Genomic DNA, 27,473 nt, shown 5'->3' with positions numbered 1-27,473 from the left:
ATTTGTATTATTTTATTCACCTGTTTCCAGCCGGCCTCCGACTGTGTGTCTGAGAGCAACTCTGAGAGCTGCTGTCGTCTGCGTCGCAGTAAAAGTAGCTGCTGAACACTTTGCAGGTTCAGCTCCTGCAGCCTGCTGTGGCGTTCTTGCACTGTGCGTCAGCCGCACACGCTAAATGCTTCACATGTGGAATGACGATGGAGTAAAGCCCTATTTCGACAACGTTATTGTACAATCAGTAGTGTTTTTTCTTTTTTGTCAGCGTCGAGGAAACACATCTCTCCAAAAGCTTCCCCGTAAAATGAACCAAACGTTCTCCTCTTCGGGTGCTGCTTTGGTTTCTTTCCGGACGAACCTTTCCAAACAAAACCACCACGATGAGGTCATGTCCCCAATTCGTCGGCGCCTCGATTGGTCGAGGAGACCTTGAGTCACTCGGCAGCTCTTCTCCTCTCCTGTCATTCTTCTTCCACTAATCCCTGCTCGTCTACGCCTCCTCCTCTATTTTGGGCTTCCAAAAACTCTTTAATCCCCTCGTCGCCTTCCTCTCACTCGTCGTTTCTATTTTCTCCCTTTTCTCCCTTCTGTGTCTGTCTCCGTGTAGAATCGTGTTTTCTTCTCACGTCTCTTGTCTTCTGGGGAACAAAAGATTTCCTGACAATGCTTTTCTTTCCCTTCCCGTCTCTCCACCCATCATCTCTCCATCAGTTTCTTATCATCTGCCTTCCCCCTCTAATCCATCACCCTCCTCGCCTCCCCGTCCCTCAGGCTCTCACACGTCGGTGGCATTCAGGTGGGTAGACACCACATCCTGGGTTTCAAGCACTATCTTCTTCGCCCTCCCTCCTCCTCCTCCTCCTCCTCCTCCTCCACCTCCTCCTCCACCTCCACCTCCTCCACCACCGACGGGGTGGATGCTGTCCAGCCTGCCGCTCCTCGCCCTCTCCCTTCCCCTGCGACACTTGAAGACGGCGAGGAAGGCCGCGCGGTAGTTGCGGTTCATCCAGCCGTACAGCAGCGGGTTGGCGAAGGTGGAGCACATGGCGACCACGTGGAAGATGGTGTAGAGCAGGCGGAAGTCACGCATGTCCAGCACCGTGCTGTCGATGTCCGTGGCCAGCTGGAAGGCGTGGAAGGGCAGCCAGCTGACGGCGAACACCACCACCATCGTCACCAGCATCTTGGTGGTTTTGCGGCGACGGCGATGGCGCTCGGAGCCGGCGCTGCTGCTGCCGCCGCCGCCGCCGGCGTTGTCCGCCGGGCTGACGTGGCCACGCAGCTTGGACCAGATGCGGGCGTAGGCGAAGGAGATGATGGAGAGGGGCAGGAAGTACTGCAGGATCAACATGGAGATGCTGTAGATGGTGCCGTCTGTGTTTTTACCGGGCCACTTCTCCGTACACACCTGAGAGACAGGACACATGAAGGAAGACAGTTTAATGCTCCTTAACCACTAACTTTAGATCAATGTGCTTACATCAGCTTTCAGTAGATTTCATCCAACTGCCTTAATCAATATCTGGATGTTACAGTAATGTGAAGGAAATCTTCTGCTGCTGCAAACAAGGCCCTGAAATGTGTGCAGTTTTGTTAAATAAAAGCAAAAGGCTCCATCATCTGAAGCAAACCTCCACATTTTACTGCCCTGATTAGACTGAGTGTGTCCCCCTTTCAAAATAAAAGCCCCAATATCTACATGCAAGTATCAGTGCATACTTGCTTTTATCAATTCTGAAATATTTCCAAAGTCAGAGAAACTGTTCTCCCTCCTCCGACAGCCTCTTCAGCTGTCTCAATCAAACATCAAACATTAATCGGCTCTCTAATAAACTGTTCAGACCTACAGCACGACTGCTGCAGCCTCCCAGCATGTTGTAGAAGCGATTTGAAGATTTGCTGCATATATATCTCTATATACTCTGAGTCCCGTATGAGCCCGTGTGAGGCCTGAAATCCTCGGGCAAAGCTGCTTTATCTGTTCCAGCGACGCGGCTGGGAACTAGAGGTGACGGAGCGTTCACAGCCGGCGCCCTGAACCTTTGGAATAAGCTGCCTGAAGAAGTCAGGTCAGCAGAATCAGTGACCTCTTTCAAACCTCCCTTAACACACACGTTTCTCACAGAGCTTCTCCTGACTTCATCGTACCTTTATCCACATTCATCCCAGTTTTATTTGGTCTCTGTCGTCTCATTAGATTAGATTTGATTTCACTGTGTGTTGGTTTTATGATCTGCTTGTTGTGGACTTTGTCATGTTATCTGATTATAGTATTGCATTTATTTCTGTGTTTTATTTGTTTTGACACGTATTGATGAACCCACAGAGAATTATCACCCAGCTCTACAAACATCCTAACATCTTTACTCGAGATTACTTTCATTAGATTAGATTTATTTAGTTTATTCTAGCTAAAATTAGCATAGTTTATCTTAGTATAGTTGAGATTACATTAGACTAGAGTTGATTAGTCTAGTTTAGTTGAGTGTATGCAATCTTGGTTTTGGTTTATAATAATTGTAATCTATAATAAATGTAATCTAGAATAATGACATGCATAGATTAAATTAGCTGATTTTAGTGTAGGTTTGATTCTATTACTTAGACAATTCTAGATTTCACTCATTAATATTAGATTAAATTGTGGAGATCAGATTAAAGCAAAGAAAAGATAATTAACATAACGAACAATTCCAGGTGAGAAGATGATCAATACGTTTATAAGAAGAAGAATTCAGGTGCGTTTAGATGGAGAAAATAGATGTGAGGTAATCTGGCTAATCTGAAAACAGGAGCACGTGTTCAGAAGATCGAGTGAAACATGCAACAAATAAGAAACATGTGATGATGGTATTAAACCTGGGAGAAAAGAGTGTAAAGAGGGAGGAGAAGGGGGGAGAGGCGTGGAGGGGGAGATCTGCATGGTGGAGTGTGTGATGAAAGGAGTGAGGGAGGACAAGATGGAGGGGGGAGAGATGAAAGGGATGGAGGGAGGCAGTGGGGAGCGAGCTGAGAGATCAAAGGGGTGGATGAGGAGGAAAGTGAGGGGACTGATCTGCACAAGTGTTACAGGTGTGTGTGTGTGTGTGTGTGTGTGTGTGTGTGTGTGTGTGTGTGTGTGTGTGTGTGTGTGTACCTGGATGGTGTGTCCAGGCTCCAGTGTGAACGACCCGTACTCTCTGAAGATGGCCAGAGGGCTGGCGAGCACGGCGCTCAGCACCCAGGTCAACGCTATCACCCCGAAACACACGTCCTTCCTCATCCTGGTCTCCAGGTGGTACACGATGCACCTGAAACACACCACAGCACAAACACACACCTGTATTCTCCCAAACATGGCATGGGGACGAGGCCCAGAGCTCGTGTTGTCACGTGGTCGATGATTCAGATCGGATTATTTTATCAGTTGCAAATCTTGTGTTTGTGGTTTCAGACTTTTGGGCTTCATCTGGCGTGGGGGGGTTCAGCGGCATGACATACACAGCTCTCGCTCACTCAACACTCAGTATCAGTATCAGAGTAGTTATTGATAATCAGCTCTGATTGGCTCCAGCCCCCCCACCCCTCCATGATCCTTAAGGACAAGCGGTACAGACAATAGATGGATGGATTCTAACCTTACTGGGTGCATGACGGAGACACAGTGTGATTTTACTGGCTCAGTAACATGTGTGCTTATACACACAGTTTAGTTAAAGTCTGAATCCACAGTCTGCAGGTTCACTGTGATCTGTTTGGAAGAGTTTAATCAATAAAGTTGAGAAGATCTGAACTTTATTTATCAGAATAAATCACACTGTCTCAATCATTTGATGAGAAGAGGTGAAACACATCTGATTCCAGCTTTAAGGGCAGCAGTGTGTTTATTATTTATATCTATCTATAAAACCTGCACCAGTCTGCAGAAGTGGAAGAAACACTTATAGCTCAGCGACAGAAATAATAGAACAAAAGATTCTTTTCTTATACGACGTATTTGTGTGTGTGTGTGTGTGTGTGTGTGTGCAGTCTCTAAAGAAAAGGTTGTATCTCAAGAGGCTTCTCGGATAAATGAAGGTCAAATCACACGTGACAATAACAGAAGGAGTGAGCGTTGGGGAAATAATAGACAAAGAATGAGGGAACAAACGTGGAGGGAAAGTAGGAGAGCTGTGTTATAAGACGGTGAATGACTCGTTAGCATGCTGATGTTAGTACGGCACAGAGGGAATATCAGGTATTTGGCCACAAACCAAACTAGTATTGTGGAAACTGAAACTCTGAGCTGTCGATGGCACCAGATGAGGAGTGAGAAGTAAAATTCTCTGGGGGGCCGTGAGTATCTGCAGTTCATCCCATAGTTGTCTCTGCATTTCACTCAAAATGGAAAATGTCAGCTTTCACGGTGGCACCAGAGGAAAGGTCAGAGGATCACCACGGTCAGAGGACTGTATCCTCAGGAGACCACGGGTGTGTGCACATGATGTACTGGTGATCCATCCACTAGTTGGATCCACTAGTTGGATGGATTGCCAGCAGCAGGAAGCAGAGAGTGCTGTATATTTTTACTTATTAAGATTGAAGTGTGTTCTTGTTCTTTGCCTTCTGATCTTTGTTTCTGAGCACTGTGAACCTGAGCTGGAGCTGTGTAGCAAAAAGCTATTTCCCCCTGAGGATTAATACAGGAAACATACAAAAATTAATAAATTAATAAAGGAAACATTTAAAACATACTTGATTCTGATGGTTGTTGAGATATTTCAGTCTGGACCAAACTGCTAGAACGCTAAATAATCACCTCCTCTGTCTTATAAAAGTAAAGCATCTTGGCTGGAGCTCCTTCAGAACAACTAAAGTGTTGACAAGCAGAAGACAACTTCACTCCTGACTGATTCTCAGTGCTGTAAACGGCCTGGCAGCACAATATGCTTCCTAAGTTCTGCTTACTAGATACGAGCCAAGTGGGTCTCTGTGGTCTCCTGGCAGCCGTCTGCTCTTTGTTGTGCAGATTGGATCAAAAGCTGGTGAAGCTGCTTTTAGCTTTCACAGTCCCTGCTGATGCACCGACCTGGGAGGAAACCTGAGCTGTGGCCAAGACGTCACCTCTTTAAAAGTACCATTCTAATTATTCTCTCCTCTCAAAAGTTTATGTTTTTATTAAAGGAGAACTGCAGTGTTTTTAAGTGTGTGACAGCATCATGGAAAGGATCCCTACAGAGAGAGACCTGGAAGATCCTTTTGGTTTAACCACAAACAGCACACACACCAGACTACATTCACTAAAACAGGGATTTTAGAGAACAGGACACAGGAGCTGCTGCTCTGTTTGTTATGACTTTGGTGGGTTTTTTTTTTTGTTTGGTGTTGGTTCAGATCCAAACTACCTCTTGGATCCAACTGTAAAAAACACCAAAGTCACACAATAACACAAACACACTGACTGATGGAGGCAGCAGCAGAGCAGCAGCTCCTGTGTCCTGTTCTCTAAAATCCCTGTTTTAGTGAATGGAGTCTGGTGTGTGTGCTGTTTGTGGTTAAACCAAAAGGATCTTCCAGGTCTCTCTCTGTAGGGATCCTTTCCATGATGCTGTCACACACTTAGAATAACACTCTGAGTCTGTCAGTGGATCAAACAAGCTCTTTTAGTTGATCTACTGTGATCAGGTGCAGTTGGCCCAAAGGATCACGTTGCAGCTGAGGTGATCTACTGGACCAGTTCCAACACTTTTGATAAGACACCAAAATATGTAAAACTAAAAGGCCTAGGTTTAAAAATAACTTCTAATTTGTGGCTTGTTGGAGTAAATCTATGTAGGCTATGTTCCAGGGCAGATGTATGGCGGCTCTGTTTGATCTAAAAGAGGACACCACACTCATTTACACTTGCAGCCTGTTTACTTCTGTGTTTATGTTACATTTTCTATTGTGGCTGTGTTTCTCATATAGCAGCTAATTATGGCAACAGTGGTCGCTGCAATATGTGCAATAGAAGCCGAGGCAGAGAACGTTTCACGAGAGGAGCTCGTTATGTTGAATATCGGCTATTGATTTAGAGCTGGTGCACCAACCATTGAACTAAGTTCCTCTTCTGTCAGTCCCATCATCCTCTGTTGTTTTAATCAATCTTTAACTGAGAGTCTCCGGGGGTTTTCCTCTTATGTGCTGGTTACACAGCATCATTGTTAAAATCTGACTAAAACTATTTTGACTAAGTGAAACAAAAGGAACCGAACTCTTTTGGCGACCAACTAATCATCCAGAAAGCAGCAACAGTTTCAGCTTCTTCACATTTTACTGCCTGTAACACAAACCTCTGTGTTAGATTCCCTCTGCAAATCAGCCAAATCAGCATGTTTCAGGTCCATTCATCCCAATGATCTATAGATCCTAATCCACATGAAGCTCTCTTGTATCATGTCTGTGTGTTGTGTACAGCAGCCTGCTCCAAACACATTTTAATGAAGTTGTTTGTGTTCAATAGTATTGATGAAACAGTTTCCAGCTGAAGCTGCACTAGTGAATATTTATCTTAACAATGGATCAAATGACTGTAATAGCAGCGGGAATCTCTCGAGACCAACTTCCTTTAAGCTCTACAAACTGGTTTAACATCTTCTGCTTTATTTCTTGGTGTTACAGTCAGAACTGCTTTTTCCATTAATTCTCTGCTCTCATCAGTGTTCTCCTCTCCAGTAGCAGCAGGCAGCTATTTTCATCGTTTTCAAGCTCTGATAAACCCACTCAACATTATCTCCTCAGCATCAAACAGCGGGCAGATACAGTTAACAACTAGCTGGTGAACATTGTGGAGCGTTTTTCCACAAAAGAGCTGGATCATTCCTTCAGGAAATGGTTTAGACTGATAACAGGAGAGCGAGCGCTGAAATTAGGCCTTTTTGTTGGGCGACGCAGCTCCAACGACAGCTGATGTGATGCATACGGAACTATTAGCTGTTCAATGTGATGTTTGTAGCTTGATGCTCTGTAGGAACTTCATGTGACCCTTTTTATTTACGAGCACACCTCTCAGAACTCCACACAAGTTGTTCAAACTCCAGTCCAGCAGCTTTAAAATCAAGTCTGCAGGGTCGCACAGGTTGAAATGATGTAACTGAGCCATTATTCAGCCAAACCTCACCACGGTACTACTCTTAACACCTACACTCGAACCGCCAAAGCGGCAGCCAATCAAAGCCGAATTGTGCTGTTAGCAGTGCAGCGAGGTCGTCGGTGTGGGCGCCATTTACATGTGAGTCGTCATTGTAATGCTCCGTTCCTGAGAGCAGCTGTGTTAAGGTGGAAATTAATATTTTAGTTTATCATTCAGAGGATGACAGCACACAGAGCAGACGTCCTGTTTGTGGAAAGAAACTGAAACTTGTACAACTTCCTTGAATAATGCATGTCCCATTGTTCGTCTTCTACACTTCACATCTCGGCCAAGCTGGGTAATGCTGGTTTTCAGAGCAAGGAGGTGAGGATTTTTTTACTTAAAACTACATTTTCAACCTGAAGATGGCGCTGGAGGAGAAGTCAGAGAAGTCATCTCCTGAGCACCATGACAAAGCCAAATCTTACGGCAGTCTGCTGTGCCCCGTCTGAGGGTGGCCGAGATGCAACATGAATGAAACTCATCTTTCCCAAGGCCCGAGCAGCCGTGGTGACTTACTTACTCACTTGTTAACCAGTGAGAGCTTTATTTACAAGGTGTATCCTCATGACTGGTGCTGAGGTTCAGGCTTCAGGCTTCAGGGGGGCAAAATAACCAACTCTGCCTCAAACAGGAAACATGACGTAGGGAAATGAAAGAAAACAAATTACAGTCTCTCACCTCCTTAAACTAACTATTAACAGTGTCAAACAGTAGTTGAGATCTTTCAGTTTGGACCAACCATCCATAGAACCATGCTGCTAATGTGGCTAAAATGGGAAATCATTCTAAAAATGTAGAATATTCCTTAGAAAATGGTTCATAGTGGCAATTAAACATGCAGCACCAGTCGTTTGGCCTGTTACTTCTCGACATACGTCAACCGGTGATGATGTGTGGGTCCTATTTGTGGTGCTGATGGTCGTCAGCTCTCCAGAAAAGCAGCAATTTGATCACATTCCCCAAACTGCCACATTGTGGTTATTGGACTTTGGCCACTTGATGCTGGTAAAAACAAAACAAAAAACAAGCGCCGTGTTTTAAAATCGACCTCATCAGTGTTGTGTTGATGTTTTAGACTTAGAGGAAGGAGTTGACAACAGCTCACACACTCTCCATCTTTATCCAAATTGCGGTCGCCAGGGTTTGAAAAAACAAGTCAGAGCGTCACATTGGCAACAAATCACATCGAGACACATCGAGTTGAAGCATCTGAGCAATCTTGGGAAAAGTCTGAGACCGAATACTGATCACAAGAAATCATTAGCAAAGGGAAGACAACAAGCCAACGGCTGCAAAGTTCCTCCATCAAACTTGTTTTGTAAAGAAATGGAATGAACGTTAGTGTGAACCTGCCTGACACTGGACCTCATTCACCAATGACACCAACAACTTCCCAACGACCCCGGTCACCTCCCCGCCCTAAGCCCCACCCACCTGTGGCGGTCCAGAGCGATGACGTTGAGCGTCACCGTGGAGACGTGCACGGCGAGCCCCTGGGCGTAGGGCAGCAGGAAGCAGAGGGTGCTGCCGAACTTCCACTCTCCCTGCAGCGTGTAGACGAGGGTGAAGGGGAGGCACAGCGTGTTCACCAGCAGGTCGGCTGCAGACAAGAAGGATGATGACGTTAGAGAACTCTCTGTGTGCGTGGAACATTTCTTGGGTTTCGGTGTTGTTGCATCGGTGTCTGGGCAGTGACGTCCTCCCTGGAGACTGGACCGGATGCTACAGTGTCTTGGTAACTGCGTGTGACGGCATCAAACTGCTGATGCTGCTACACTGCAGGAGGAAGGAAGGAGAAGCTTTTAATCACAGATCCTCTTTATATCGACCTTCTCATAGCAGCCAAAAAGAAAAAGACATCTCTCTACCGTATGTGTGTGCCCCCAGGCCAGCTCCAAACTGTTCTCATTAATAGCTGCTGCACATCACTTCATATTTCTTTGACTGTTCAACTCCTCACAGGAGCAGCTTGAAACTCAATAGCATTTCCACCATTTTGTTTCTCCCTTAGATTCTTCAGAGCGTCACAAACAGGACAGCTGTGTCTAAACGTGTACGTCTGAGTGACGCTCATTAAAAGCTAGAGCGTATCTGAAGACACCACATGGACCAATGAGGATTAACATTTCTGTACAGCAGCCAACATTCTGCATCTCTCCTCGGGATCTTTAGTTTGTCCCCCCTAGATGATCCCAGACAATAGAGCAGGCTGTGCTTGTCTCAGCTGTTTTTTTTGTGATGTTCAGTCACTTTCACGCTGCCTCTCCCCAGGTAACAAACAGGAAGTGACAACCTGAAGGAGGAGGTGAAGAGAAGCCAAAGAGCAGAGAGTGAGAGCATGGATTTACTCAAGTACCCACTCTTTTAGGTCCTCTGCTGCTTTTCTTCTACCCACCACATCCATAGTTCTTACTGCACTGACGGTTAGAAGGTCCTGACCTGTCTGACCACTTTGATCCTTCATGTTTTAGACGTCTGAGTCCTTTTTACTTCACACAAAACAGGTGAAGATTAGAAAAGAGAGAGAGAGAATGAATCCAAATGTATGCATCAGAACGACCCCTGAGATTTATCTGGTGACCCTTTCAAGGGGCCCGACCCCTAAGTTGGGAAGCATTGGACTAAACTAACTAACTAACTACCAGCTCCAGCAGTAAGACGCTGCTCTAACATCGAACAACAGCACCTTTACTTTTAATACTTTAATCCTATTTATCTAATAATACCTCTGTTCTTTAACTGAAGCAGGTTTTAAACTGCAGGGAATCTTTACATGTTGGTTTGGGTACTTTTACTTCTTTAGAGTATCTGAATATGCACGGACCTCCTGACTCCACGGCTTACATAAGAGTAGACTTCTTTCATGTTCATGAGGTACAGATTGTCTGATCAGCAGGGCTTTCTTCCTCTGCGCCCACTTTAAGCGCTGCTCTTTCATGCTTTGGCAAAACGCAGCGTATGAGAGTGTCACTGGTGACGGCAGAGGAAGCAGACGTAGCAGACGTAGCAGACGTAGCGCTGATCTGTGGAGGATTGGCTGAAGTCTTCCGAGGACGCGCACAACAACTGTCCCAACAACTGGTGAGCGTCAAATCCAACGACCAATCAGAGAGAGAGACGCCATCTGCTGCCAGAGCTGCTGACAGACAGCAGGTCACATGATCAGAGCGAGCAGGTCCACCTCTGTGTGAAACTGCACACAAACTCAAACCATTCCAACACATTTGCATAGAAGCTTTTTTTTGTTTTTCGAACCAGCTTTTCCTGCCAAAAACTGACAAATATACAGAACGCTGATTAATTTTTCCAGGTTTTCTGCATATAAATAATAACACTGTCATCTCCGAAGGCTTTTTACCCCCCAAGAACTCTTCACACAGAACTTCTGTTGTCCCAGTGGTCATCCAAAGACACCCTGAAGCATAGACAGTGTCGACAGGATCAACGAGGTCCATGATTACTGATTGTACGATGAGTTTAAACATTAAAGATCCCAGTCAGTGGTTTGGGGATGTGCGCTGACTGAAACATGAAGGGCCGTCAGGAGGCTCAGTCCCGCTCTGACCGGACCACCTGCCGCTGATCAGCCATCGGTCGACGTGTGTGAGAGGAGAACAGTGGGCAGCAGGTGCAGCTGTATTATCTAAATCCCATGTTAGACATCCAACTAGATGTGACCGGCTGGTACAGGAGGGCCCAGTGGGGACTGAACCGGTGACCCCCGAGGAGGGGGGGGGGGGCGGGGAAGGTCTGTGACCATCTGAACCACGTCAGATGGGGATGTTTAGTCTGTGATAAGGGCATTGTGCCAAATCCTGTTAGACAGAAAGAACGACCCCCCCCCCCCCCCCTGGTTTCTAAAGTTTGGCCTTCTGTTCATGTGATGCTTCAGGGCAGAGAGAGACAGACAGGGAGAGAGAGAGAGACAGGGAGAGAGAGAGAGACAGACAGGGAGACGGAGAGAGAGAGACAGACAGACAGGGAGAGAGAGAGAGAGAGAGACAGGGAGAGACAGGGAGAGAGAGAGACAGGGACAGAGAGAGACAGGGAGAGAGAGACAGAGAGAGAGACAGGGACAGAGAGAGACAGGGAGAGAGAGAGACAGGGAGAGAGAGAGACAGGGAGAGAGAGAGACAGGGAGAGAGACAGATGTAGATATAGACGTGGAGGGGAAAAAGGAAGATAGATGGTCAGAAGTAAACAGAGAAACATCATCCATCACAACGTGAGTTTAAGACTTTGATCAACGACCTTTAGCACCAAGAGCAGACTAAATGATGGAGAGCTACTCTCATGGTAGCTCAGTCCCTCAGTCCCTCATGGTAGCTCAGTCCCTCATGGTAGCTCAGTCCCTCATGGTAGCTCAGTCCCTCATGGTAGCTCAGTCCCTCATGGTAGCTCAGTCTCTCATGGTAGCTCAGTCTCTCATGGTAGCTCAGTCCCTCAGTCCCTCATGGTAGCTCAGTCTCTCATGGTAGCTCAGTCTCTCATGGTAGCTCAGTCCCTCAGTCCCTCATGGTAGCTCAGTCTCTCATGGTAGCTCAGTCTCTCATGGTAGCTCAGTCCCTCAGTCTCTCAGTCCCTCAGTCTCTCATGGTAGCTCAGTCCCTCATGGTAGCTCAGTCTCTCATGGTAGCTCAGTCCCTCATGGTAGCTCAGTCTCTCATGGTAGCTCAGTCCCTCATGGTAGCTCAGTCTCTCATGGTAGCTCAGTCCCTCAGTCCCTCATGGTAGCTCAGTCCCTCATGGTAGCTCAGTCTCTCATGGTAGGTCAGTCCCTCAGTCCCTCATGGTAGCTCAGTCCCTCATGGAAGCTCAGTCCCTCATGGTAGCTCAGTCCCTCATGGTAGCTCAGTCTCTCATGGTAGCTCAGTCCCTCAGTCCCTCATGGTAGCTCAGTCCCTCATGGTAGCTCAGTCTCTCATGGTAGCTCAGTCCCTCATGGTAGCTCAGTCCCTCATAGTAGCTCAGTCTCTCATGGTAGCTCAGTCCCTCATGGTAGCTCAGTCCCTCATAGTAGCTCAGTCTCTCATGGTAGCTCAGTCCCTCAGTCCCTCATGGTAGCTCAGTCCCTCATGGTAGCTCAGTCTCTCATGGTAGGTCAGTCCCTCAGTCTCTCATGGTAGCTCAGTCTCTCATGGTAGCTCAGTCCCTCAGTCCCTCATGGTAGCTCAGTCTCTCATGGTAGCTCAGTCCCTCAGTCCCTCAGTCTCTCATGGTAGCTCAGTCTCTCATGGTAGCTCAGTCTCTCATGGTAGCTCAGTCCCTCAGTCCCTCATGGTAGCTCAGTCTCTCATGGTAGCTCAGTCCCTCAGTCCCTCATGGTAGCTCAGTCTCTCATGGTAGCTCAGTCCCTCAGTCCCTCAGTCCCTCATGGTAGCTCAGTCTCTCATGGTAGCTCAGTCTCTCATGGTAGCTCAGTCCCTCAGTCCCTCATGGTAGCTCAGTCTCTCATGGTAGCTCAGTCTCTCATGGTAGCTCAGTCTCTCATGGTAGCTCAGTCCCTCAGTCCCTCAGTCCCTCAGTCCCTCATGGTAGCTCAGTCTCTCATGGTAGCTCAGTCTCTCATGGTAGCTCAGTCCCTCAGTCCCTCAGTCCCTCAGTCCCTCATGGTAGCTCAGTCTCTCATGGTAGCTCAGTCTCTCATGGTAGCTCAGTCCCTCATGGTAGCTCAGTCTCTCATGGTAGCTCAGTCCCTCAGTCTCTCATGGTAGCTCAGTCTCTCATGGTAGCTCAGTCTCTCATGGTAGCTCAGTCCCTCAGTCTCTCATGGTAGCTCAGTCTCTCATGGTAGCTCAGTCTCTCAGTCCCTCAGTCTCTCATGGTAGCTCAGTCCCTCATGGTAGCTCAGTCCCTCATGGTAGCTCAGTCTCTCATGGTAGCTCAGTCCCTCAGTCCCTCATGGTAGCTCAGTCTCTCATGGTAGCTCAGTCCCTCAGTCCCTCATGGTAGCTCAGTCTCTCATGGTAGCTCAGTCTCTCATGGTAGCTCAGTCCCTCAGTCTCTCAGTCCCTCAGTCTCTCATGGTAGCTCAGTCCCTCATGGTAGCTCAGTCCCTCATGGTAGCTCAGTCCCTCAGTCCCTCATGGTAGCTCAGTCCCTCATGGTAGCTCAGTCTCTCATGGTAGCTCAGTCTCTCATGGTAGCTCAGTCCCTCAGTCTCTCATGGTAGCTCAGTCCCTCATGGTAGCTCAGTCTCTCATGGTAGCTCAGTCCCTCATGGTAGCTCAGTCTCTCATGGTAGCTCAGTCCCTCATGGTAGCTCAGTCTCTCATGGTAGCTCAGTCCCTCAGTCCCTCATGGTAGCTCAGTCCCTCATGGTAGCTCAGTCTCTCATGGTAGGTCAGTCCCTCATGGTAGCTCAGTCTCTCATGGTAGCTCAGTCCCTCAGTCCCTCATGGTAGCTCAGTCCCTCATGGTAGCTCAGTCTCTCATGGTAGCTCAGTCCCTCAGTCTCTCATGGTAGCTCAGTCCCTCAGTCTCTCATGGTAGCTCAGTCTCTCATGGTAGGTCAGTCCCTCATGGTAGCTCAGTCTCTCATGGTAGCTCAGTCCCTCAGTCCCTCATGGTAGCTCAGTCTCTCATGGTAGCTCAGTCCCTCATGGTAGCTCAGTCTCTCATGGTAGCTCAGTCCCTCAGTCCCTCATGGTAGCTCAGTCCCTCATGGTAGCTCAGTCTCTCATGGTAGCTCAGTCCCTCAGTCTCTCATGGTAGCTCAGTCTCTCATGGTAGCTCAGTCTCTCATGGTAGCTCAGTCCCTCATGGTAGCTCAGTCTCTCATGGTAGCTCAGTCCCTCAGTCCCTCATGGTAGCTCAGTCCCTCATGGAAGCTCAGTCCCTCATGGTAGCTCAGTCCCTCATGGTAGCTCAGTCTCTCATGGTAGCTCAGTCCCTCAGTCCCTCATGGTAGCTCAGTCCCTCATGGTAGCTCAGTCTCTCATGGTAGCTCAGTCCCTCATGGTAGCTCAGTCCCTCATAGTAGCTCAGTCTCTCATGGTAGCTCAGTCCCTCAGTCCCTCATGGTAGCTCAGTCCCTCATGGTAGCTCAGTCTCTCATGGTAGGTCAGTCCCTCAGTCTCTCATGGTAGCTCAGTCTCTCATGGTAGCTCAGTCCCTCAGTCCCTCATGGTAGCTCAGTCTCTCATGGTAGCTCAGTCCCTCAGTCCCTCAGTCTCTCATGGTAGCTCAGTCTCTCATGGTAGCTCAGTCCCTCAGTCCCTCAGTCCCTCATGGTAGCTCAGTCTCTCATGGTAGCTCAGTCTCTCATGGTAGCTCAGTCCCTCAGTCCCTCAGTCCCTCATGGTAGCTCAGTCCCTCATGGTAGCTCAGTCTCTCATGGTAGCTCAGTCCCTCAGTCTCTCATGGTAGCTCAGTCTCTCATGGTAGCTCAGTCTCTCATGGTAGCTCAGTCCCTCAGTCCCTCAGTCCCTCAGTCCCTCATGGTAGCTCAGTCTCTCATGGTAGCTCAGTCCCTCAGTCCCTCAGTCCCTCAGTCTCTCATGGTAGCTCAGTCTCTCATGGTAGTCCTCAGCTCCTGCTGGCTTCCAGGAGGAATGGAACCGACAACTCTCTGGCTGCCGTCGTTCTACCACTGTGCACATTTCACATCACATCAGTCACACTGCTGCTCTGTCTGTCTGTCTGTCTGTCTGTCTGTCTGTCTGTCTGTCTCTCTGTCTCTGTCTGTCTGTCTGGCTCTCTCTCTCTCTCTCTGTCTCTGTCTCTCTCTCTCTCCCTCCCCCCCCCCCCCCCTCTCTCTCTCTCTCTCTCTCTCTCCCTCTCTCTCTCCCCCCCCTCTCTCTCTCTCTCTCTCTCTCTCTCTCTCTCCCTCTCTCTCTCTGTCTCTCTCTCCCTCCCTCTCCCTCCCTCTCTCTCTCCCTCTCTCTCTCTCTCTCTCTCTCTCTCCCTCTCTCTCTCTGTCTCTCTCTCTCTCCCTCTCCCTCTCTCTCTCTGTCTCTCTCTCCCTCCCTCTCTCTCTCCCTCTCTCTCTCTCTCTCTCTCTCTCTCCCTCTCTCTCTCTGTCTCTCTCTCCCTCCCTCTCCCTCCCTCTCTCTCTCCCTCTCTCTCTCTCTCTCCCTCTCTCTCTCTCTCTGTCTCTCTCTCTCTCTCCCTCCCTCCCTCTCTCTCTCCCCCCCTCTCCCTCCCTCTCTCTCTCTCTCCCTCTCTCCCTCCCTCCCTCTCTCTCTCTCTCTCTCTCGGCCTTTGCTCTGTTCTTTTGATGTTCCTCTCAGCATCACTGAGCTGCTCCTCTCAATCATTTAATTCAATTATAGCTTTGCTAGCATCGCATTGAAAGAACACCAAGTATGAAAGGGAGCTTCCCATCGAACGCTCCCTGAGCAGCACACATTTAAATATAAAAAGACTTCTGATTAGTTTTTGAGCCACATGATCCTCATAAATACCTTTTAAATGTAATGTAAACCAGGACAGAGGAACATTTTAAACCACTACATGCAGTGATCGGGACACTTGTGTGGATGTGGTTCTTCCTCAGGCTCTTTTCACATTTTAACTCAACTACTTTTTGTGTTTAAAACAGTGTGTTCATCAGCTCAAGACTACAGAGACACAGAAAACAGACCGAGCCCTGGGAAGAGGGAGACCCTCAGACCTCAGATGTTGTAGGACCCTGTTTTTTCAGACCCGCTGCAACCTTAAACAACGAGCTAGCAGACAAAAGCAAAGCACGATGTCTAATTCCACAAAATCCAAAAGGAAACATTTCAAAAGATCCTATTTATGTAAGAAAAATGTTCTCTGTAAAGGAAACATGGTACCCTGCCATGGCCGCCAGGCATTTCTATTCTATTTCAGATCTTGCCAAAATAAAATCTGCTCATTAGACTAGAAAAAGCATTTCCTGTAGAGAATGTGGGGTGAAAGCTGACTGCTGAAACATCCTCTGCTAGAAGTGCATTTCCTGGAAAAAAAAAAAAAAGCATTGTAGTGGTGGACAGTAGTCCACCAGTAGTAGTAGAAGTACTAGTAGTAGTAGTAGTAGTAGTAGTAGTAGTTTCCTTTCCGATCCAATACCAAGTAAACTTCAGGCTGGTACCAACGATACTGATCCGATACTCTGTACAAAATCAAAGTAAAATGTCAAATGTCTTTCAAATCATAGCTTCATAATGAAAACATCACAGTACTTGTTCTGATTGTTTAATCATGAAGAATTATGATACAAGAAAAACAGCCGTATTTCACAGTTGACTGTGACGGGCGGAAGAGAAAGTAGTTCCTACCAGCTGGGGATCATTTAGACGAGATCCCGATAGTTTAGTTACTTTCCACTGTGTTCCTGTTAATGATCAACTACACATTTAATTAGTAAAATATCGATGTTTTAATATGAGAATCGATTCTAGAACATAAATATCTGAGGTATCGATATTTATGTATCGATCCGCACACCACTAAGAATAAGTGATGATAACCATAGCAGCAGTAATACTAGTAGCAGTAGTAATACTAGCAGTAGTAGTACTAGTAGCAGTAATACTAGTAGCAGTAGTAATACTAGCAGTAGTAGTAATACTAGCAACAGTAATACTAGCAGCAGTAGTAGTACTAGCAGTTGTAGTAGTACTAGCAGTAGTAGTAATACTAGCAACAGTAATACTAGCAGTAGTAATAGTATTAGCAGTAATACTAGCAGTAGTAATACTAGCAGTAGTAGTAATACTAGTAGCAGTAGTAATACTAGCAGTAGCAGTAATACTAGCAGTAGTAGTAATACTAGTAGTAGCAGTAGCAGCAGCAGTCTCAGTAGCATCAGTAGTAATACTAGCAGTAGTAGTAATACTAGCAGTAGCAGTAATACTAGCAGTAGTAGTAATACTAGCAGTAGTAGTAATACTAGCAGTAGCAGTAATACTAGCAGTAGTAGTAATACTAGCAGTAGCATCAGTAGTAATACTAGCATCAGTAGTAATACTAGCAGTAGTAGTAATACTAGCAGTAGTAGTAATACTAGCAGCAGTAGTAATACTAGCAGCAGTAGTAATACTAGCAGTAGTAGTAATACTAGCAGTAGTAGTAATACTAGCAGTAGTAGTAATACTAGCAGTAGCAGCAGCACCAGTAGAGCTCCTGTCAGCCCTCTGAAGGTTAAACACTCATTATGTGCAGCAGTGGCCCTTTGAGCTCCACAACATGTCATCATGTGACTATACTGAGGATTTAAAGACTTAAAGATTAAACATATCTACTAAATAGCACCAAACAACAGGACAAACATCTGGAAGGGAATGAAAGGTGTTGTAATTTAGGTCAGGACAACTGTCTGGAGATGAATATCGTGTTTTGTTTGAATATAAAACCTGAGCGTTGTTGGGAACAGAAAGAAGTGCAGCCTTAAACCTCCACTGTCACTGCAGACAGGTGATTAATAGGATAGCAGGTGAACTTGGTGCATTTTGGGTAACAGACCTAGTCTGTACTCCACAGCACCACGTGTGGTCTGAATTAAACATGAATCCTACGGTAGAAATACACTGCAAACTGTAGAGCAGTATCAAATACAGCCAACAGTGGAGCCAACAGGCAGCCGTTCAGTTAGGGAGAGCTGAGGTATCACTTCAGGAATGTTCTGGCAGACCTGTGCTGCGTTCTGCTGTTATATCAGCTGTTTGAACTGTGTCCTGCCGTCTTTGTCTCTTCCTCTGTTGTGTGTGTGGAAGCAAAGAGAAGGAAATGGATTTCACTATTAGTCATTTTCCTCCTTTGAGTTCAGTCTCCTCCTTTGATTTGATTCCTCCTCTCTCTAAATGTTCTCCCCTCTCCCTCTCACTGGTCTCACTTCTCCCCGTCCTTTCTCTCTGCTGTTTACCTGTCATGAATACATAAAAGTAAATCATTTGTCTCTAAAGGAGGAGGTTGTTATTTCCTGCCTCTGTTCTCTAATGCACTGGAACCTTAAATGTAACCATGACAGACTGACAGCAGCGCTCACATTCACATCATTTGTTTCTTACACTCATGCAGTCATATTCATCTGCTGGCTCCCATTTTGCTCTCTTTTGTTATGAGATGTGCTGAAAAAGTACAAAATGGACAGCTGCCACTTCCTCTATAGTACTCTGTGTTCATCCAGCCGTAAAACACGACTGTTGGGCTTCTTCAGATGAGGCTGAACAGGAAAATGCAGCCAGGTAAACACAGAGAGAACAAAAGGAAGAGGAGCGATGACTGCTGTGCTTGTGTCCGTGCCAGACGGGTGGGGTTATTGAGGCGAACCAAACACGACCTTTAGTGGAGACATCGGTCCGTACAGCATCGCCTCTTTACAGGCTCTTTGTGAAATGCTACATGCTGACAAAGGTGGAAGATGTATTCAGAGAATTCACTTCAAGATGCACAAATTGATAGTTTTACATTAATGGGGATTAAACGACGTTCATGGTGATGACTCCCCTCATTCCTACGGAGCTTTTCAGCACCTGTGAGCCCACTTTTCTTTCTAACTGCGCTCATAACGCTGTTTTTCCAGCAGGCAGCCAGTTTAGTGTTGTGTTTGGAGGTTTCCATGCAAGTGCAGCATCAATTCTAAAAGAGAATATAAATGTATGCACTGTTTCCATCCTCCTGTTTACTGCAAAAATCTGAAAGAAAATCAAACTTGTCATTATGTAATCTGGGATCTTCCCTGTAGATCTTGTCTGGAGTATTGAAACTGACATCCATCTTGTCATCTAGCTACTGGTACGAGAGTGTTCATGTCAACACTGTGCTACACTACTGTACTGTACTGTACTGCACTGCACTGCACAGTACCGTACCGTACCGTACCGCACTGTACTGTACTGTACCGTACTGTACTGCACTGCACTGCACTGTACTGTACTGTACCGTACTGCACTGTACCGTACTGCACTGCACTGCACTGTACTGTACTGTACCGCACTGCACTGCACTGTACTGTACTGTACTGTACTGCATTGCACTGCACTGCACTGTACTGTACTGTACTGTACCGCACTGCACTGCACTGTACTGTACTGCATTGCACTGCACTGTACCGTACTGTACCATACTGTACTGCACTGCACTGCACCGTACCGTACTGTACTGTACTGTATTGCACTGCACCGTACTGTACTACACTGTACTGTACTGCACTGCATTGCACTGTACCGCACTGCACTGTGCTGTACTGCACTGCATTGCACTGCACTGTACCATACCGTACCGTACTGCACCGTACTGTACTGTACTATAATGTACTGCACTGTACTCTACTGTACTGTACTGCACTGTACCTGCACTGCACTACACTGCACTGCACTACACTGTACTGTACTGTACTGCTGAGTGTGACCACACATTTTACAGCAGGTGGACCTGATTGTACAGATGAAATGGACTTAACAGAAACTTTAATTGAGCTCTCAAAACTTGTAAAACTGATGTTTTTCCAGGACACAGGCAGTGTGTGTGTGTGTGTGTGTGTGTGTGTGTGTGTGTGTGTGTGTGTGTGTGTGTGTGTGTGTGTGTGTGTGTGTGTGTGTGTGAATGTGTGTGTGTGTGTGTATTTATTAATGATACCCAGCGGGACGTTTTACTTTGCATCCAATTTTCTTTACACTTTTCAGAACAACTGACACTGCAGGCTATATAATGATGTTAGTGCACATCACATACTGCTAAACACACACTCACACACACACACACACTCGTACACTTAAACACACACACACACACACACACACACACACACACACACACACTCACACACACACACACACACACACTCGTACACTTAAACACACACACACACACTCGTACACTTAAACACACACACACACACAAGCAAGCAAAGAAGTGCCGCTTTCATCTAATTATTTATTTCTTCTACTTTATCAACTAATTTGTTTATGTGTTTCTGACTTGGTGACAGCAGGAGAGCGGAGGCGAGGGGGACAAATAAACCAAGAGGCTACATTTTAATTTGAGTTCCTCCTCGAACCACTGCTCAGCTTCACCTGGGGGGCAGGCGGGTGAATAAGTCGTGGTTAAAGAGATTTTTAGAACTAGACGGACGTGTTTCCTGACGATGAGGCCAAACTCCAAATATTACAATGTCAGCCACAGAAAACTTCAGCTGACTGGAGCCTTTAAGTTTCCACCAGTGGAGGATAACTCTCAGACCTCTGAAAAGTCCTCTCAGAACAGTTCAGGGTTTCCAGCCCGTCCCCATGTACCCAATGCTGGACCTCCAGTCTGATCACTAAGAGCGTGGAAGAACACCGGCGCCTGTCGCTCTGCTGCGCTCAAACTAGTCTGAATTATTAGTAGCAACGAAGCCACTCAGATCCTGTAACAGCGACAGGAAGCTGCTCCTCTTGACCTGCGTATAACAAACCATATTCACCCCTCTTTTAAATCAAAACTCCTTTTTTCAGGAGTTTTTGAAGATCAAATCTCGTCTTTATAAAGAAACAAACTAAATCTGGTGAGAATGCACCAACAGGCAGGTTTCTGACATGATTTAACCATCTGAAAGTGAAACATAGAACCACAGCTAATATTTTAATTACACTCCGCCTCATTGATCTCCTTGAAGTTGGAATCACTCTGCTCCTCAGTTCCTCTGCCTCTGAACAGGATGGTAGATTCCTTCAACATGTCTGACTGTCTTCTGAAGGCAGAGGTATCATGTGAATCCTGAAACTGCAAAGGATCCCAGGCCAAATAACGCTCCAGAGCGGATCCCACCTCTGGGCCTGTTCTGTTTGGATAGTTATTGAGTTATGGATGAAAAACAACTCTGTGGAGCCCCAGAGAGAAACATACACATGTTGAAGAGATGGAGGCTTCTGCTCAGCCTGTTTAAATCCTTCTCCTCACCTCCAAGGTTCTTAAGGGTCAGGCTGCATCATATCTTAAAGAGCTCATAGTACCGTACTGCCCCACTAGAGCACTGCGCTCCCTGCCACTGTGTCCTAATCTAACATCTGATGCTGCTCGTGAGGAGGTTCTTGAATCCTTCATGTTGAATCCCTGAATGAAAGAGTCTGGTCTGAGCTGCTCTTCATGGAAGCGTCCTGAGATAACGCTGTAATGAACTGGTGCTACAGAAATAAAGATGGATTGAATGATCAGCTTTTTACAAGCTGTGTAACTGAGGCTGGTGCTGATGTGTCCCAGCAGCACTGACAGCTGGCTGCCAGAGCCCTGCTGCCGAGGAGAGCCGATCTCCTGCCTCTTCTCACGTGAACTCATCTTGTGAACACACGGAAGCATTGCTGATTACTCATCATAGTCAAACGTGGCTTTGATATACACATTTTCCTCCCCATGGCCACTCTGGGGGCTCCGTACAAATCAAAGTTAATAGTCCTTAGACTTTTTCTCTAATGTAATGTTTGAAGTACTCGATGGAGTTTTCCTCTCCGGGCCGCTAACAGTTACTCAGATAACTGACAAACTGAAGAGCGGTGCTGCTGGAGGTTTGTTCTCTCTCTTCCCGTTCAGTGTGGGCGTTTTAACCGTTTTAATTGGCGAGGCTTGCAGATCAGAGGAGAGAACAGGGGATCGCTGAAGTGAACCCCAGCAATAGTCTGGGTCAGGGCCACGACCTCTCCTCCCCCAGGAGCCAGAGGGTGAACCTAGTGGGCTGCCAGATGGCTAGAGAAACATCGTTCTGATGCTCAAGTTTGCAATAATCAGTTTCTGATTTTCCTCTTTGTCTCCTAGAAGACGGTGTATCCTCAGTTATACATATACTAGCACAGTGCAGCGTCAATATCAGGTCTAAAGTGCACATCCAGGAACATAATGAGGTTTAATAAACTGAGCATGTGTGCACAATGATCTCTCACAGCGTGTTTCCATCACCTCTGCTACAATATGATATTTATATCCACACTGCTGCCCATGAAGTTAGAATCAGATGTGTTTCACCTCTTCTCATGAAATGATTGTGACAATGTGATTTATTCTTGATAAATAAAGTTTAGATCTTCTCAACTTTATTGATCAAACTCTTCCAAACAGATCACAGTGAAACATAAACCACAGTGAACCTTTGCAGACTGTGGATTCAGACTTTAACAACATTGGGGGTAAAATGAACAATTATTCCAACTTTATGGGAAACAGAGTGTTTATAAAAACGTGTGACGGTCTTGTGCTTCACTGGGGGACAAGATAATGTTCTACTCTGGTCTGGAACACACGCCCCCCAAGCAAGATAAGAAAAGACACTGTGAAGAGTTTGAGCTGCTGCACTCAAATTCATTTTTGACTTAATGATAATAAGAATAATAATAACTTGGATTCATCGAGTGCTTTTCAAGAAACCCAAGGCCTCTTTACATATAGAGCAAAGAGAGTTAGAGTCTCTCGGTACTGTCTCAGTCTGGATCTCAGCTTCTCGGCTGTTTTTCAGGCGAGAGAGCTCCTCACACGCCGACATCATCATTTGTACTACAGATGATGGTGCTGCACGTTGACCTGTCCACCTTCTACCAGGGCTCATCACCTGATAAGCTGTGAGAGTGTCCCGTCATGCAGCTGACAGACACGTGAATAGAGTTTTCCTCTGGTGGTCTGACTGTTTAAAACGCTGTCAGCAGCAGACAGTTTGAACATCAGTCTCCTTTTTATTCCCATTTGAACAGAGGAGCTCAGAAGACGCTGATGTTTGTGTGGTGAAGGATCTGTGGACACACAATGGCGGCTTCATTTCAGAATAATTGGTGTGCTGAGTGGAAGCCCCCTCTCTCTCCCTCTCCCTCCCTCTCCCTCCCTCTCTCTTGTCAGTTGTCCTGACAAGTAATTTTACACAGATTGCCAATCTGACAAACATGTGATGAATGTTGCTTTATTCACTTTAACAGTGACAGGGCTGAGAAAGAGACTAAATAAAGGCAGGAGCAGAGTGTCCATGCACACAGTGTGATATATGTTGTCCTTGAGGCTGTTTACTCTCCCTGTGCTATAGAACCATGTGCATGTTGATGAAAATAACATTTTATTTATTTATTTATTTATGTATTTAACAGGGACGGTACACATTAATGAACATTTCTGTAAATGTGCCAGTATTAGCGTAAGGAAGCTATTTTTCAACTGTTGTCCCTGGGCAAGGTGTAAAATGCCAGCAGTTCACATTAACATACATAGTAAACACAATTAACCTTTAAAATATTAACAAAACATCTAGACAGACGATGGTGCATGGGCAGGTGATCCTGCAGCACCAAACATGACAGAAGACAGAATGAGGAGACATGAAAACAGAAGAAGACCTGAGAGACGACCTGCAGCTCTAGTGTGGACAGAGCTGGTGTGATTTCAGCCAGTTTTTAAGTTCAGTCTTCAAAGTGTTGTATGTGGGGCGTTCTCTTATGGGAAGGGGTCTGCTGTTCCAAATATTACCGCCCCTGACTGAAAGAACAGATTGTCCACAGGTCTGTAGGGCACGTCACAGTGTCCTCTGACCATAGACCGAGCACGTTTTGGTAACTCATGTAACCACATGGTTACGTGGTTACATGAGGATTTGTGTGCATGAGTGACGAGTGATGACAGAATGAAGCTGTGTGCTTGAAAAAGTTAAACTGATAGGTTCTGTTTGAGCACTGATCTGATGGGTCTGATAGGTACTTTAAACCACGGGAAGCTTAGCTCGGCAAGTTCACCTATGAAATAATGATTTGGACGATGAGACACTTGTAGTTTCATGTAAGATGTGGTGAGTAAATAAAACAGTTTTGGACTTTCACCACTAAAAAGGTCTAAAGGAGCTTCTCTCAGGAGAAGAAGCCTCTTTTCAGTGTGTCGCTGTCCGCGGTGCTGAAACCTCTCTGCTCCCTTTGGAGATGCAGTTTGTCCACAGATCCTGTTTCTGTACTTTGTTTCTGTCTTGTTCACCTTTAAAGCTGCTCTCCCTCAAGTGTGCGCCATGAAGAAACATGTATTGTTGGTGGTTTCACACCAGCCGGAGCCACTTCACACTCCGTTACTGCTCGTTGTTCATGGCTCAGACTCATTGTCGGGTTTTCTCATGTGCTTATTTAAACAGCTGCTGATATGTTTAGTAGTTTCATGTGAATTCATGCATTTATTATGAAGTGTTTACTCATTTATTCATCATTCTAGTGGTTTTTTTCATTTTTCAGTTGATCTTTTTCACCGTATACTTTCAGTGGTTTGAATTAGTAAATGTATGTATGCCTTGGGGTGTAACGTGCCGACTTTGTTAAGACATCATTGGCTGTTTCTTACTTAAAAAGGCAAAATCTTCCCCAACAATACCTTAAAAGACTAACATTTGATGTGTTGAACACTGACTTCCCACTAAGCCAGAGATGATCCATGCAGTTAAAGTGTGCTTCATTATGCACCGGTGACAAATTTCACAATTGGACATCGTGTGTCACTTTACAGGCGGGGGGGCTTGTGAATGTCGCTTCTTCGCACTCGTAATTAGAAATAAACAGAGCGTAGGAGACGTCCCCCGCTGCGTATCGAGGCTGTTACTCTGAGAAAACATAATTCATGTCGCAGCACCGAACAGCTGATTGGTCAGAGGCTGATGTTGTTATTTAGACTAGAGAGGAGCCGTGGAACTACAGTCCATTTACCCTTCACCGCTTATCTCGATGCTGTTTGATGCTCAGAGTCAAAGTTGAGATATTTTCCAGCTCATTAGAAGCCGTGATGCTCTGCCGGCCGTCACAGACACACAGTTAGAGTCCTTCACACTCCCAGTCACCTTTTGGCAGTTGGAGCTCCTTTGTGAGATCTTTCTTTGTTTCTTTCCTTCTGTCTCAGTCTGTTGGAGACGATGTGTCGGTGGACTGATTCTGGCTCAGGACGACTCACGCGGGAGCCTGTTTTCAGTTGGGGAGGCTGCCCAGCATGCACACAACGTACAGGAATAGAGCTCTGAGCAAACTTTTCTTTAACCAAGCCTCCAGTAGAGCAGGATCGACACTAAAGACACAGCAAATCATGCGGTATACAGATTGTAGTCCATGATTGTCCCAGTCTCAAGCTGGGTGTCAACGCAGCCCATAAATATCATAAAAATCAGGTTCCCTCCTATTTTGTACCAATTTCACAACGATTAGCCTTCATGCTAAAGAGAAAGTCTCTGTTTTCTAAAATTGGCTAAACATTAACCACATTGAACACAACCACAACCAAAATGCTGCGTTCAGGGCATCTGTCTATCAAAATAACTGTTCCTCATCTTAATGAAAGCCTATGGATGGTACATAAGTGCATGCACGTAATAGTCTGAGGGTTCACGGTGTGAAGTTACCCTCCAGCCTCGGGGCTGATTCTCACAATAAGGGTTTTATTGTTCTGCTGTTGATTTGAGATAAAACTGCTCTGCTGACAGTCTTGTTTAAATCTTTACATGATGCGATTAGATCAAAAATGAACACGATGCTAATTCCTTCCTCTACTCTGATTTCCATTTATTCAAAACAGCCCATTAAAATAATAGTGCAACACTTCTGTACGTGTGGTGTTCACACAGAAAAGCATTGTATGATCATTAAACGCTGTAATCTTAGTAGATAAGGGAACAAGTAGGATTCCTAAGAAAAGAACCAGATTACCACTTTAAAGAACTCTCTCTCATGGTAGGCGTCACGCTTGTTGTCACATAAAAAGGATGATGTAGGGTTACTGTATCTACAACACGTATAAGACACTCCTCAGGGCCTCTGGGAGCTCAAAGTGTTTCTGTTCTGTCCTCTATTTCTTCTACACCAACACAATGAGATCTTCTGTTGAACATGTTGGGAACAGTACCGCTGGTTCCTCCTCCTATACGGTGTGAATGTCAGACACAAGAACAAATGTGTTTGATTTCATCTCTGTGTTCGTCTCTCGCTCCCACACAGCAGCAGACACATCACAGATAAATAGCATACAGCAGCTGACAGATGTTTGAGTCACCAGCACAGACGACCTACAGAGGACACACACACACACACACACACACACACACACACACTCACGGCTGCTCTGTTGTTTCTAATTTGATGCTGTCAGACTCATCAGAGCCAAGAAATCCTCTCTGACATCCAAAGATGATGATCTGTTTATGTGTGGGCTCATGAATTACTCATGTTGTGGGGACTCGCCTTCCTTTTGTGGACTTTATAACGTAATTCATTTTCTGGTTGACAGTTTGGGCGAGTAGTGGTTCCAGTGAGAGCTCAGGCTAGTCTCCAGGAAATGAATGGAAGTCAAGGTGACGTGATGGAAACACTACTGTGTGTGTGTGTGTGTGTGTGTGTGTGTGTGTGTGCACATACCAACAGCGAGGTTGGCGATGAAGAAGTTGGTGACCGTGCGGAGCGTCTTAAAGCGGTAGATGACGTAGATGACCAGAGAATTACCCAGAACTCCCAGCACGATGATGGTGCTGTAGGCCAAGATCAGCACCACCTGCAAACAGCAGCAGCAACAAACATCTGTCACAGGAGGTTCTCTTCTTTACCCCCGAAGAACAAGACACCAGGCTCTTATTTCAGACTAGCTGTTACATATTTAACTTTTCATTTCCTGCTTCAAATCGAAGTTAAAGGAGTCGTGTGAGACTGGGGAATGAGAGCTGAGAGCTCTGCAGCTATCCTGCTAAATCCAGCTCAGATTATTACATTTTTCAGTGTCATGAAAAACATTAGGTTCCCTCCACAACGTCTGTTTCTGGAAAAGATGTTGGTGAGATGGATGTGTGGGCAAAATAAAGCTAAACACCTGCTCATGTTGGCTCTCTTAGTAGAGTCCCATCATGCTTATTAGCTGATTAGCAGTAAACACAAAGCACAGCTGAGGCTGATGGGAATGCCGATAGTCATAAACCAAATTATTAGAGATCAAAGATCAAAGTTATTACAAGTCATCCACTGCAATTTTCAATTTTGAAAACAAAATGTATCTTAATTGTGTTTCTTCTTTTATTGTGAAGGAAACACTGAGTTTCATGAATGGCAGCTTAACATCTACACTGTAAGGCATCGTAGTACATCAAAGTGGAATCAGTCGATGGGTGATGGAGAACGATTTAATATTCTGTCTTTAGAGTTACAGAACATCCATGTTTTCTGACAGTGTTTTATGAGTCTGATCTTTTGACACGTTAGGATCATTTTTATAAATACACTCAGTTCTTTAGGAGTACCTGTACACTCAGCAGCTTTATGGGGTCTTCTGGAAAATTCACTCCCTCAAACAACAACGTGGGCAGCGCTGGAGGGTTAGCGCCGGCGTCTGAGTCGTAGTCATGGTAACCGAGGTTGCCGGGGTCATCATCAGGTGGGGGCACCAGGCGGAGCTCGTCCTGTGTGGCGTTGGCCTCCATGTCCGATCACAT

The 27,473-nt window shown here is 46.0% G+C and overlaps 1 protein-coding gene across 1 annotated transcript; it reads right to left on the bottom strand.

Moving 5' to 3' along the window:
• Nucleotides 1-772: 772 nt before the first annotated feature.
• Nucleotides 773-27,473, bottom strand: npy2rl (neuropeptide Y receptor Y2, like). The gene is given in 6 exon segments (XM_070854922.1): nucleotides 773-864; nucleotides 904-1,405; nucleotides 3,134-3,287; nucleotides 8,564-8,729; nucleotides 26,413-26,545; nucleotides 27,282-27,473. Coding segments are annotated over 6 exon segments (1,239 nt in total).

The sequence above is a fragment of the Pempheris klunzingeri genome, chromosome 23 (genome assembly GCF_042242105.1).
Source record: "Pempheris klunzingeri isolate RE-2024b chromosome 23, fPemKlu1.hap1, whole genome shotgun sequence".
NCBI classification, from domain to species: domain Eukaryota; kingdom Metazoa; phylum Chordata; class Actinopteri; order Acropomatiformes; family Pempheridae; genus Pempheris; species Pempheris klunzingeri.
Note: the sequence above shows the minus strand (reverse complement) of the source record. Positions and strands in the feature narration are given on the sequence as shown.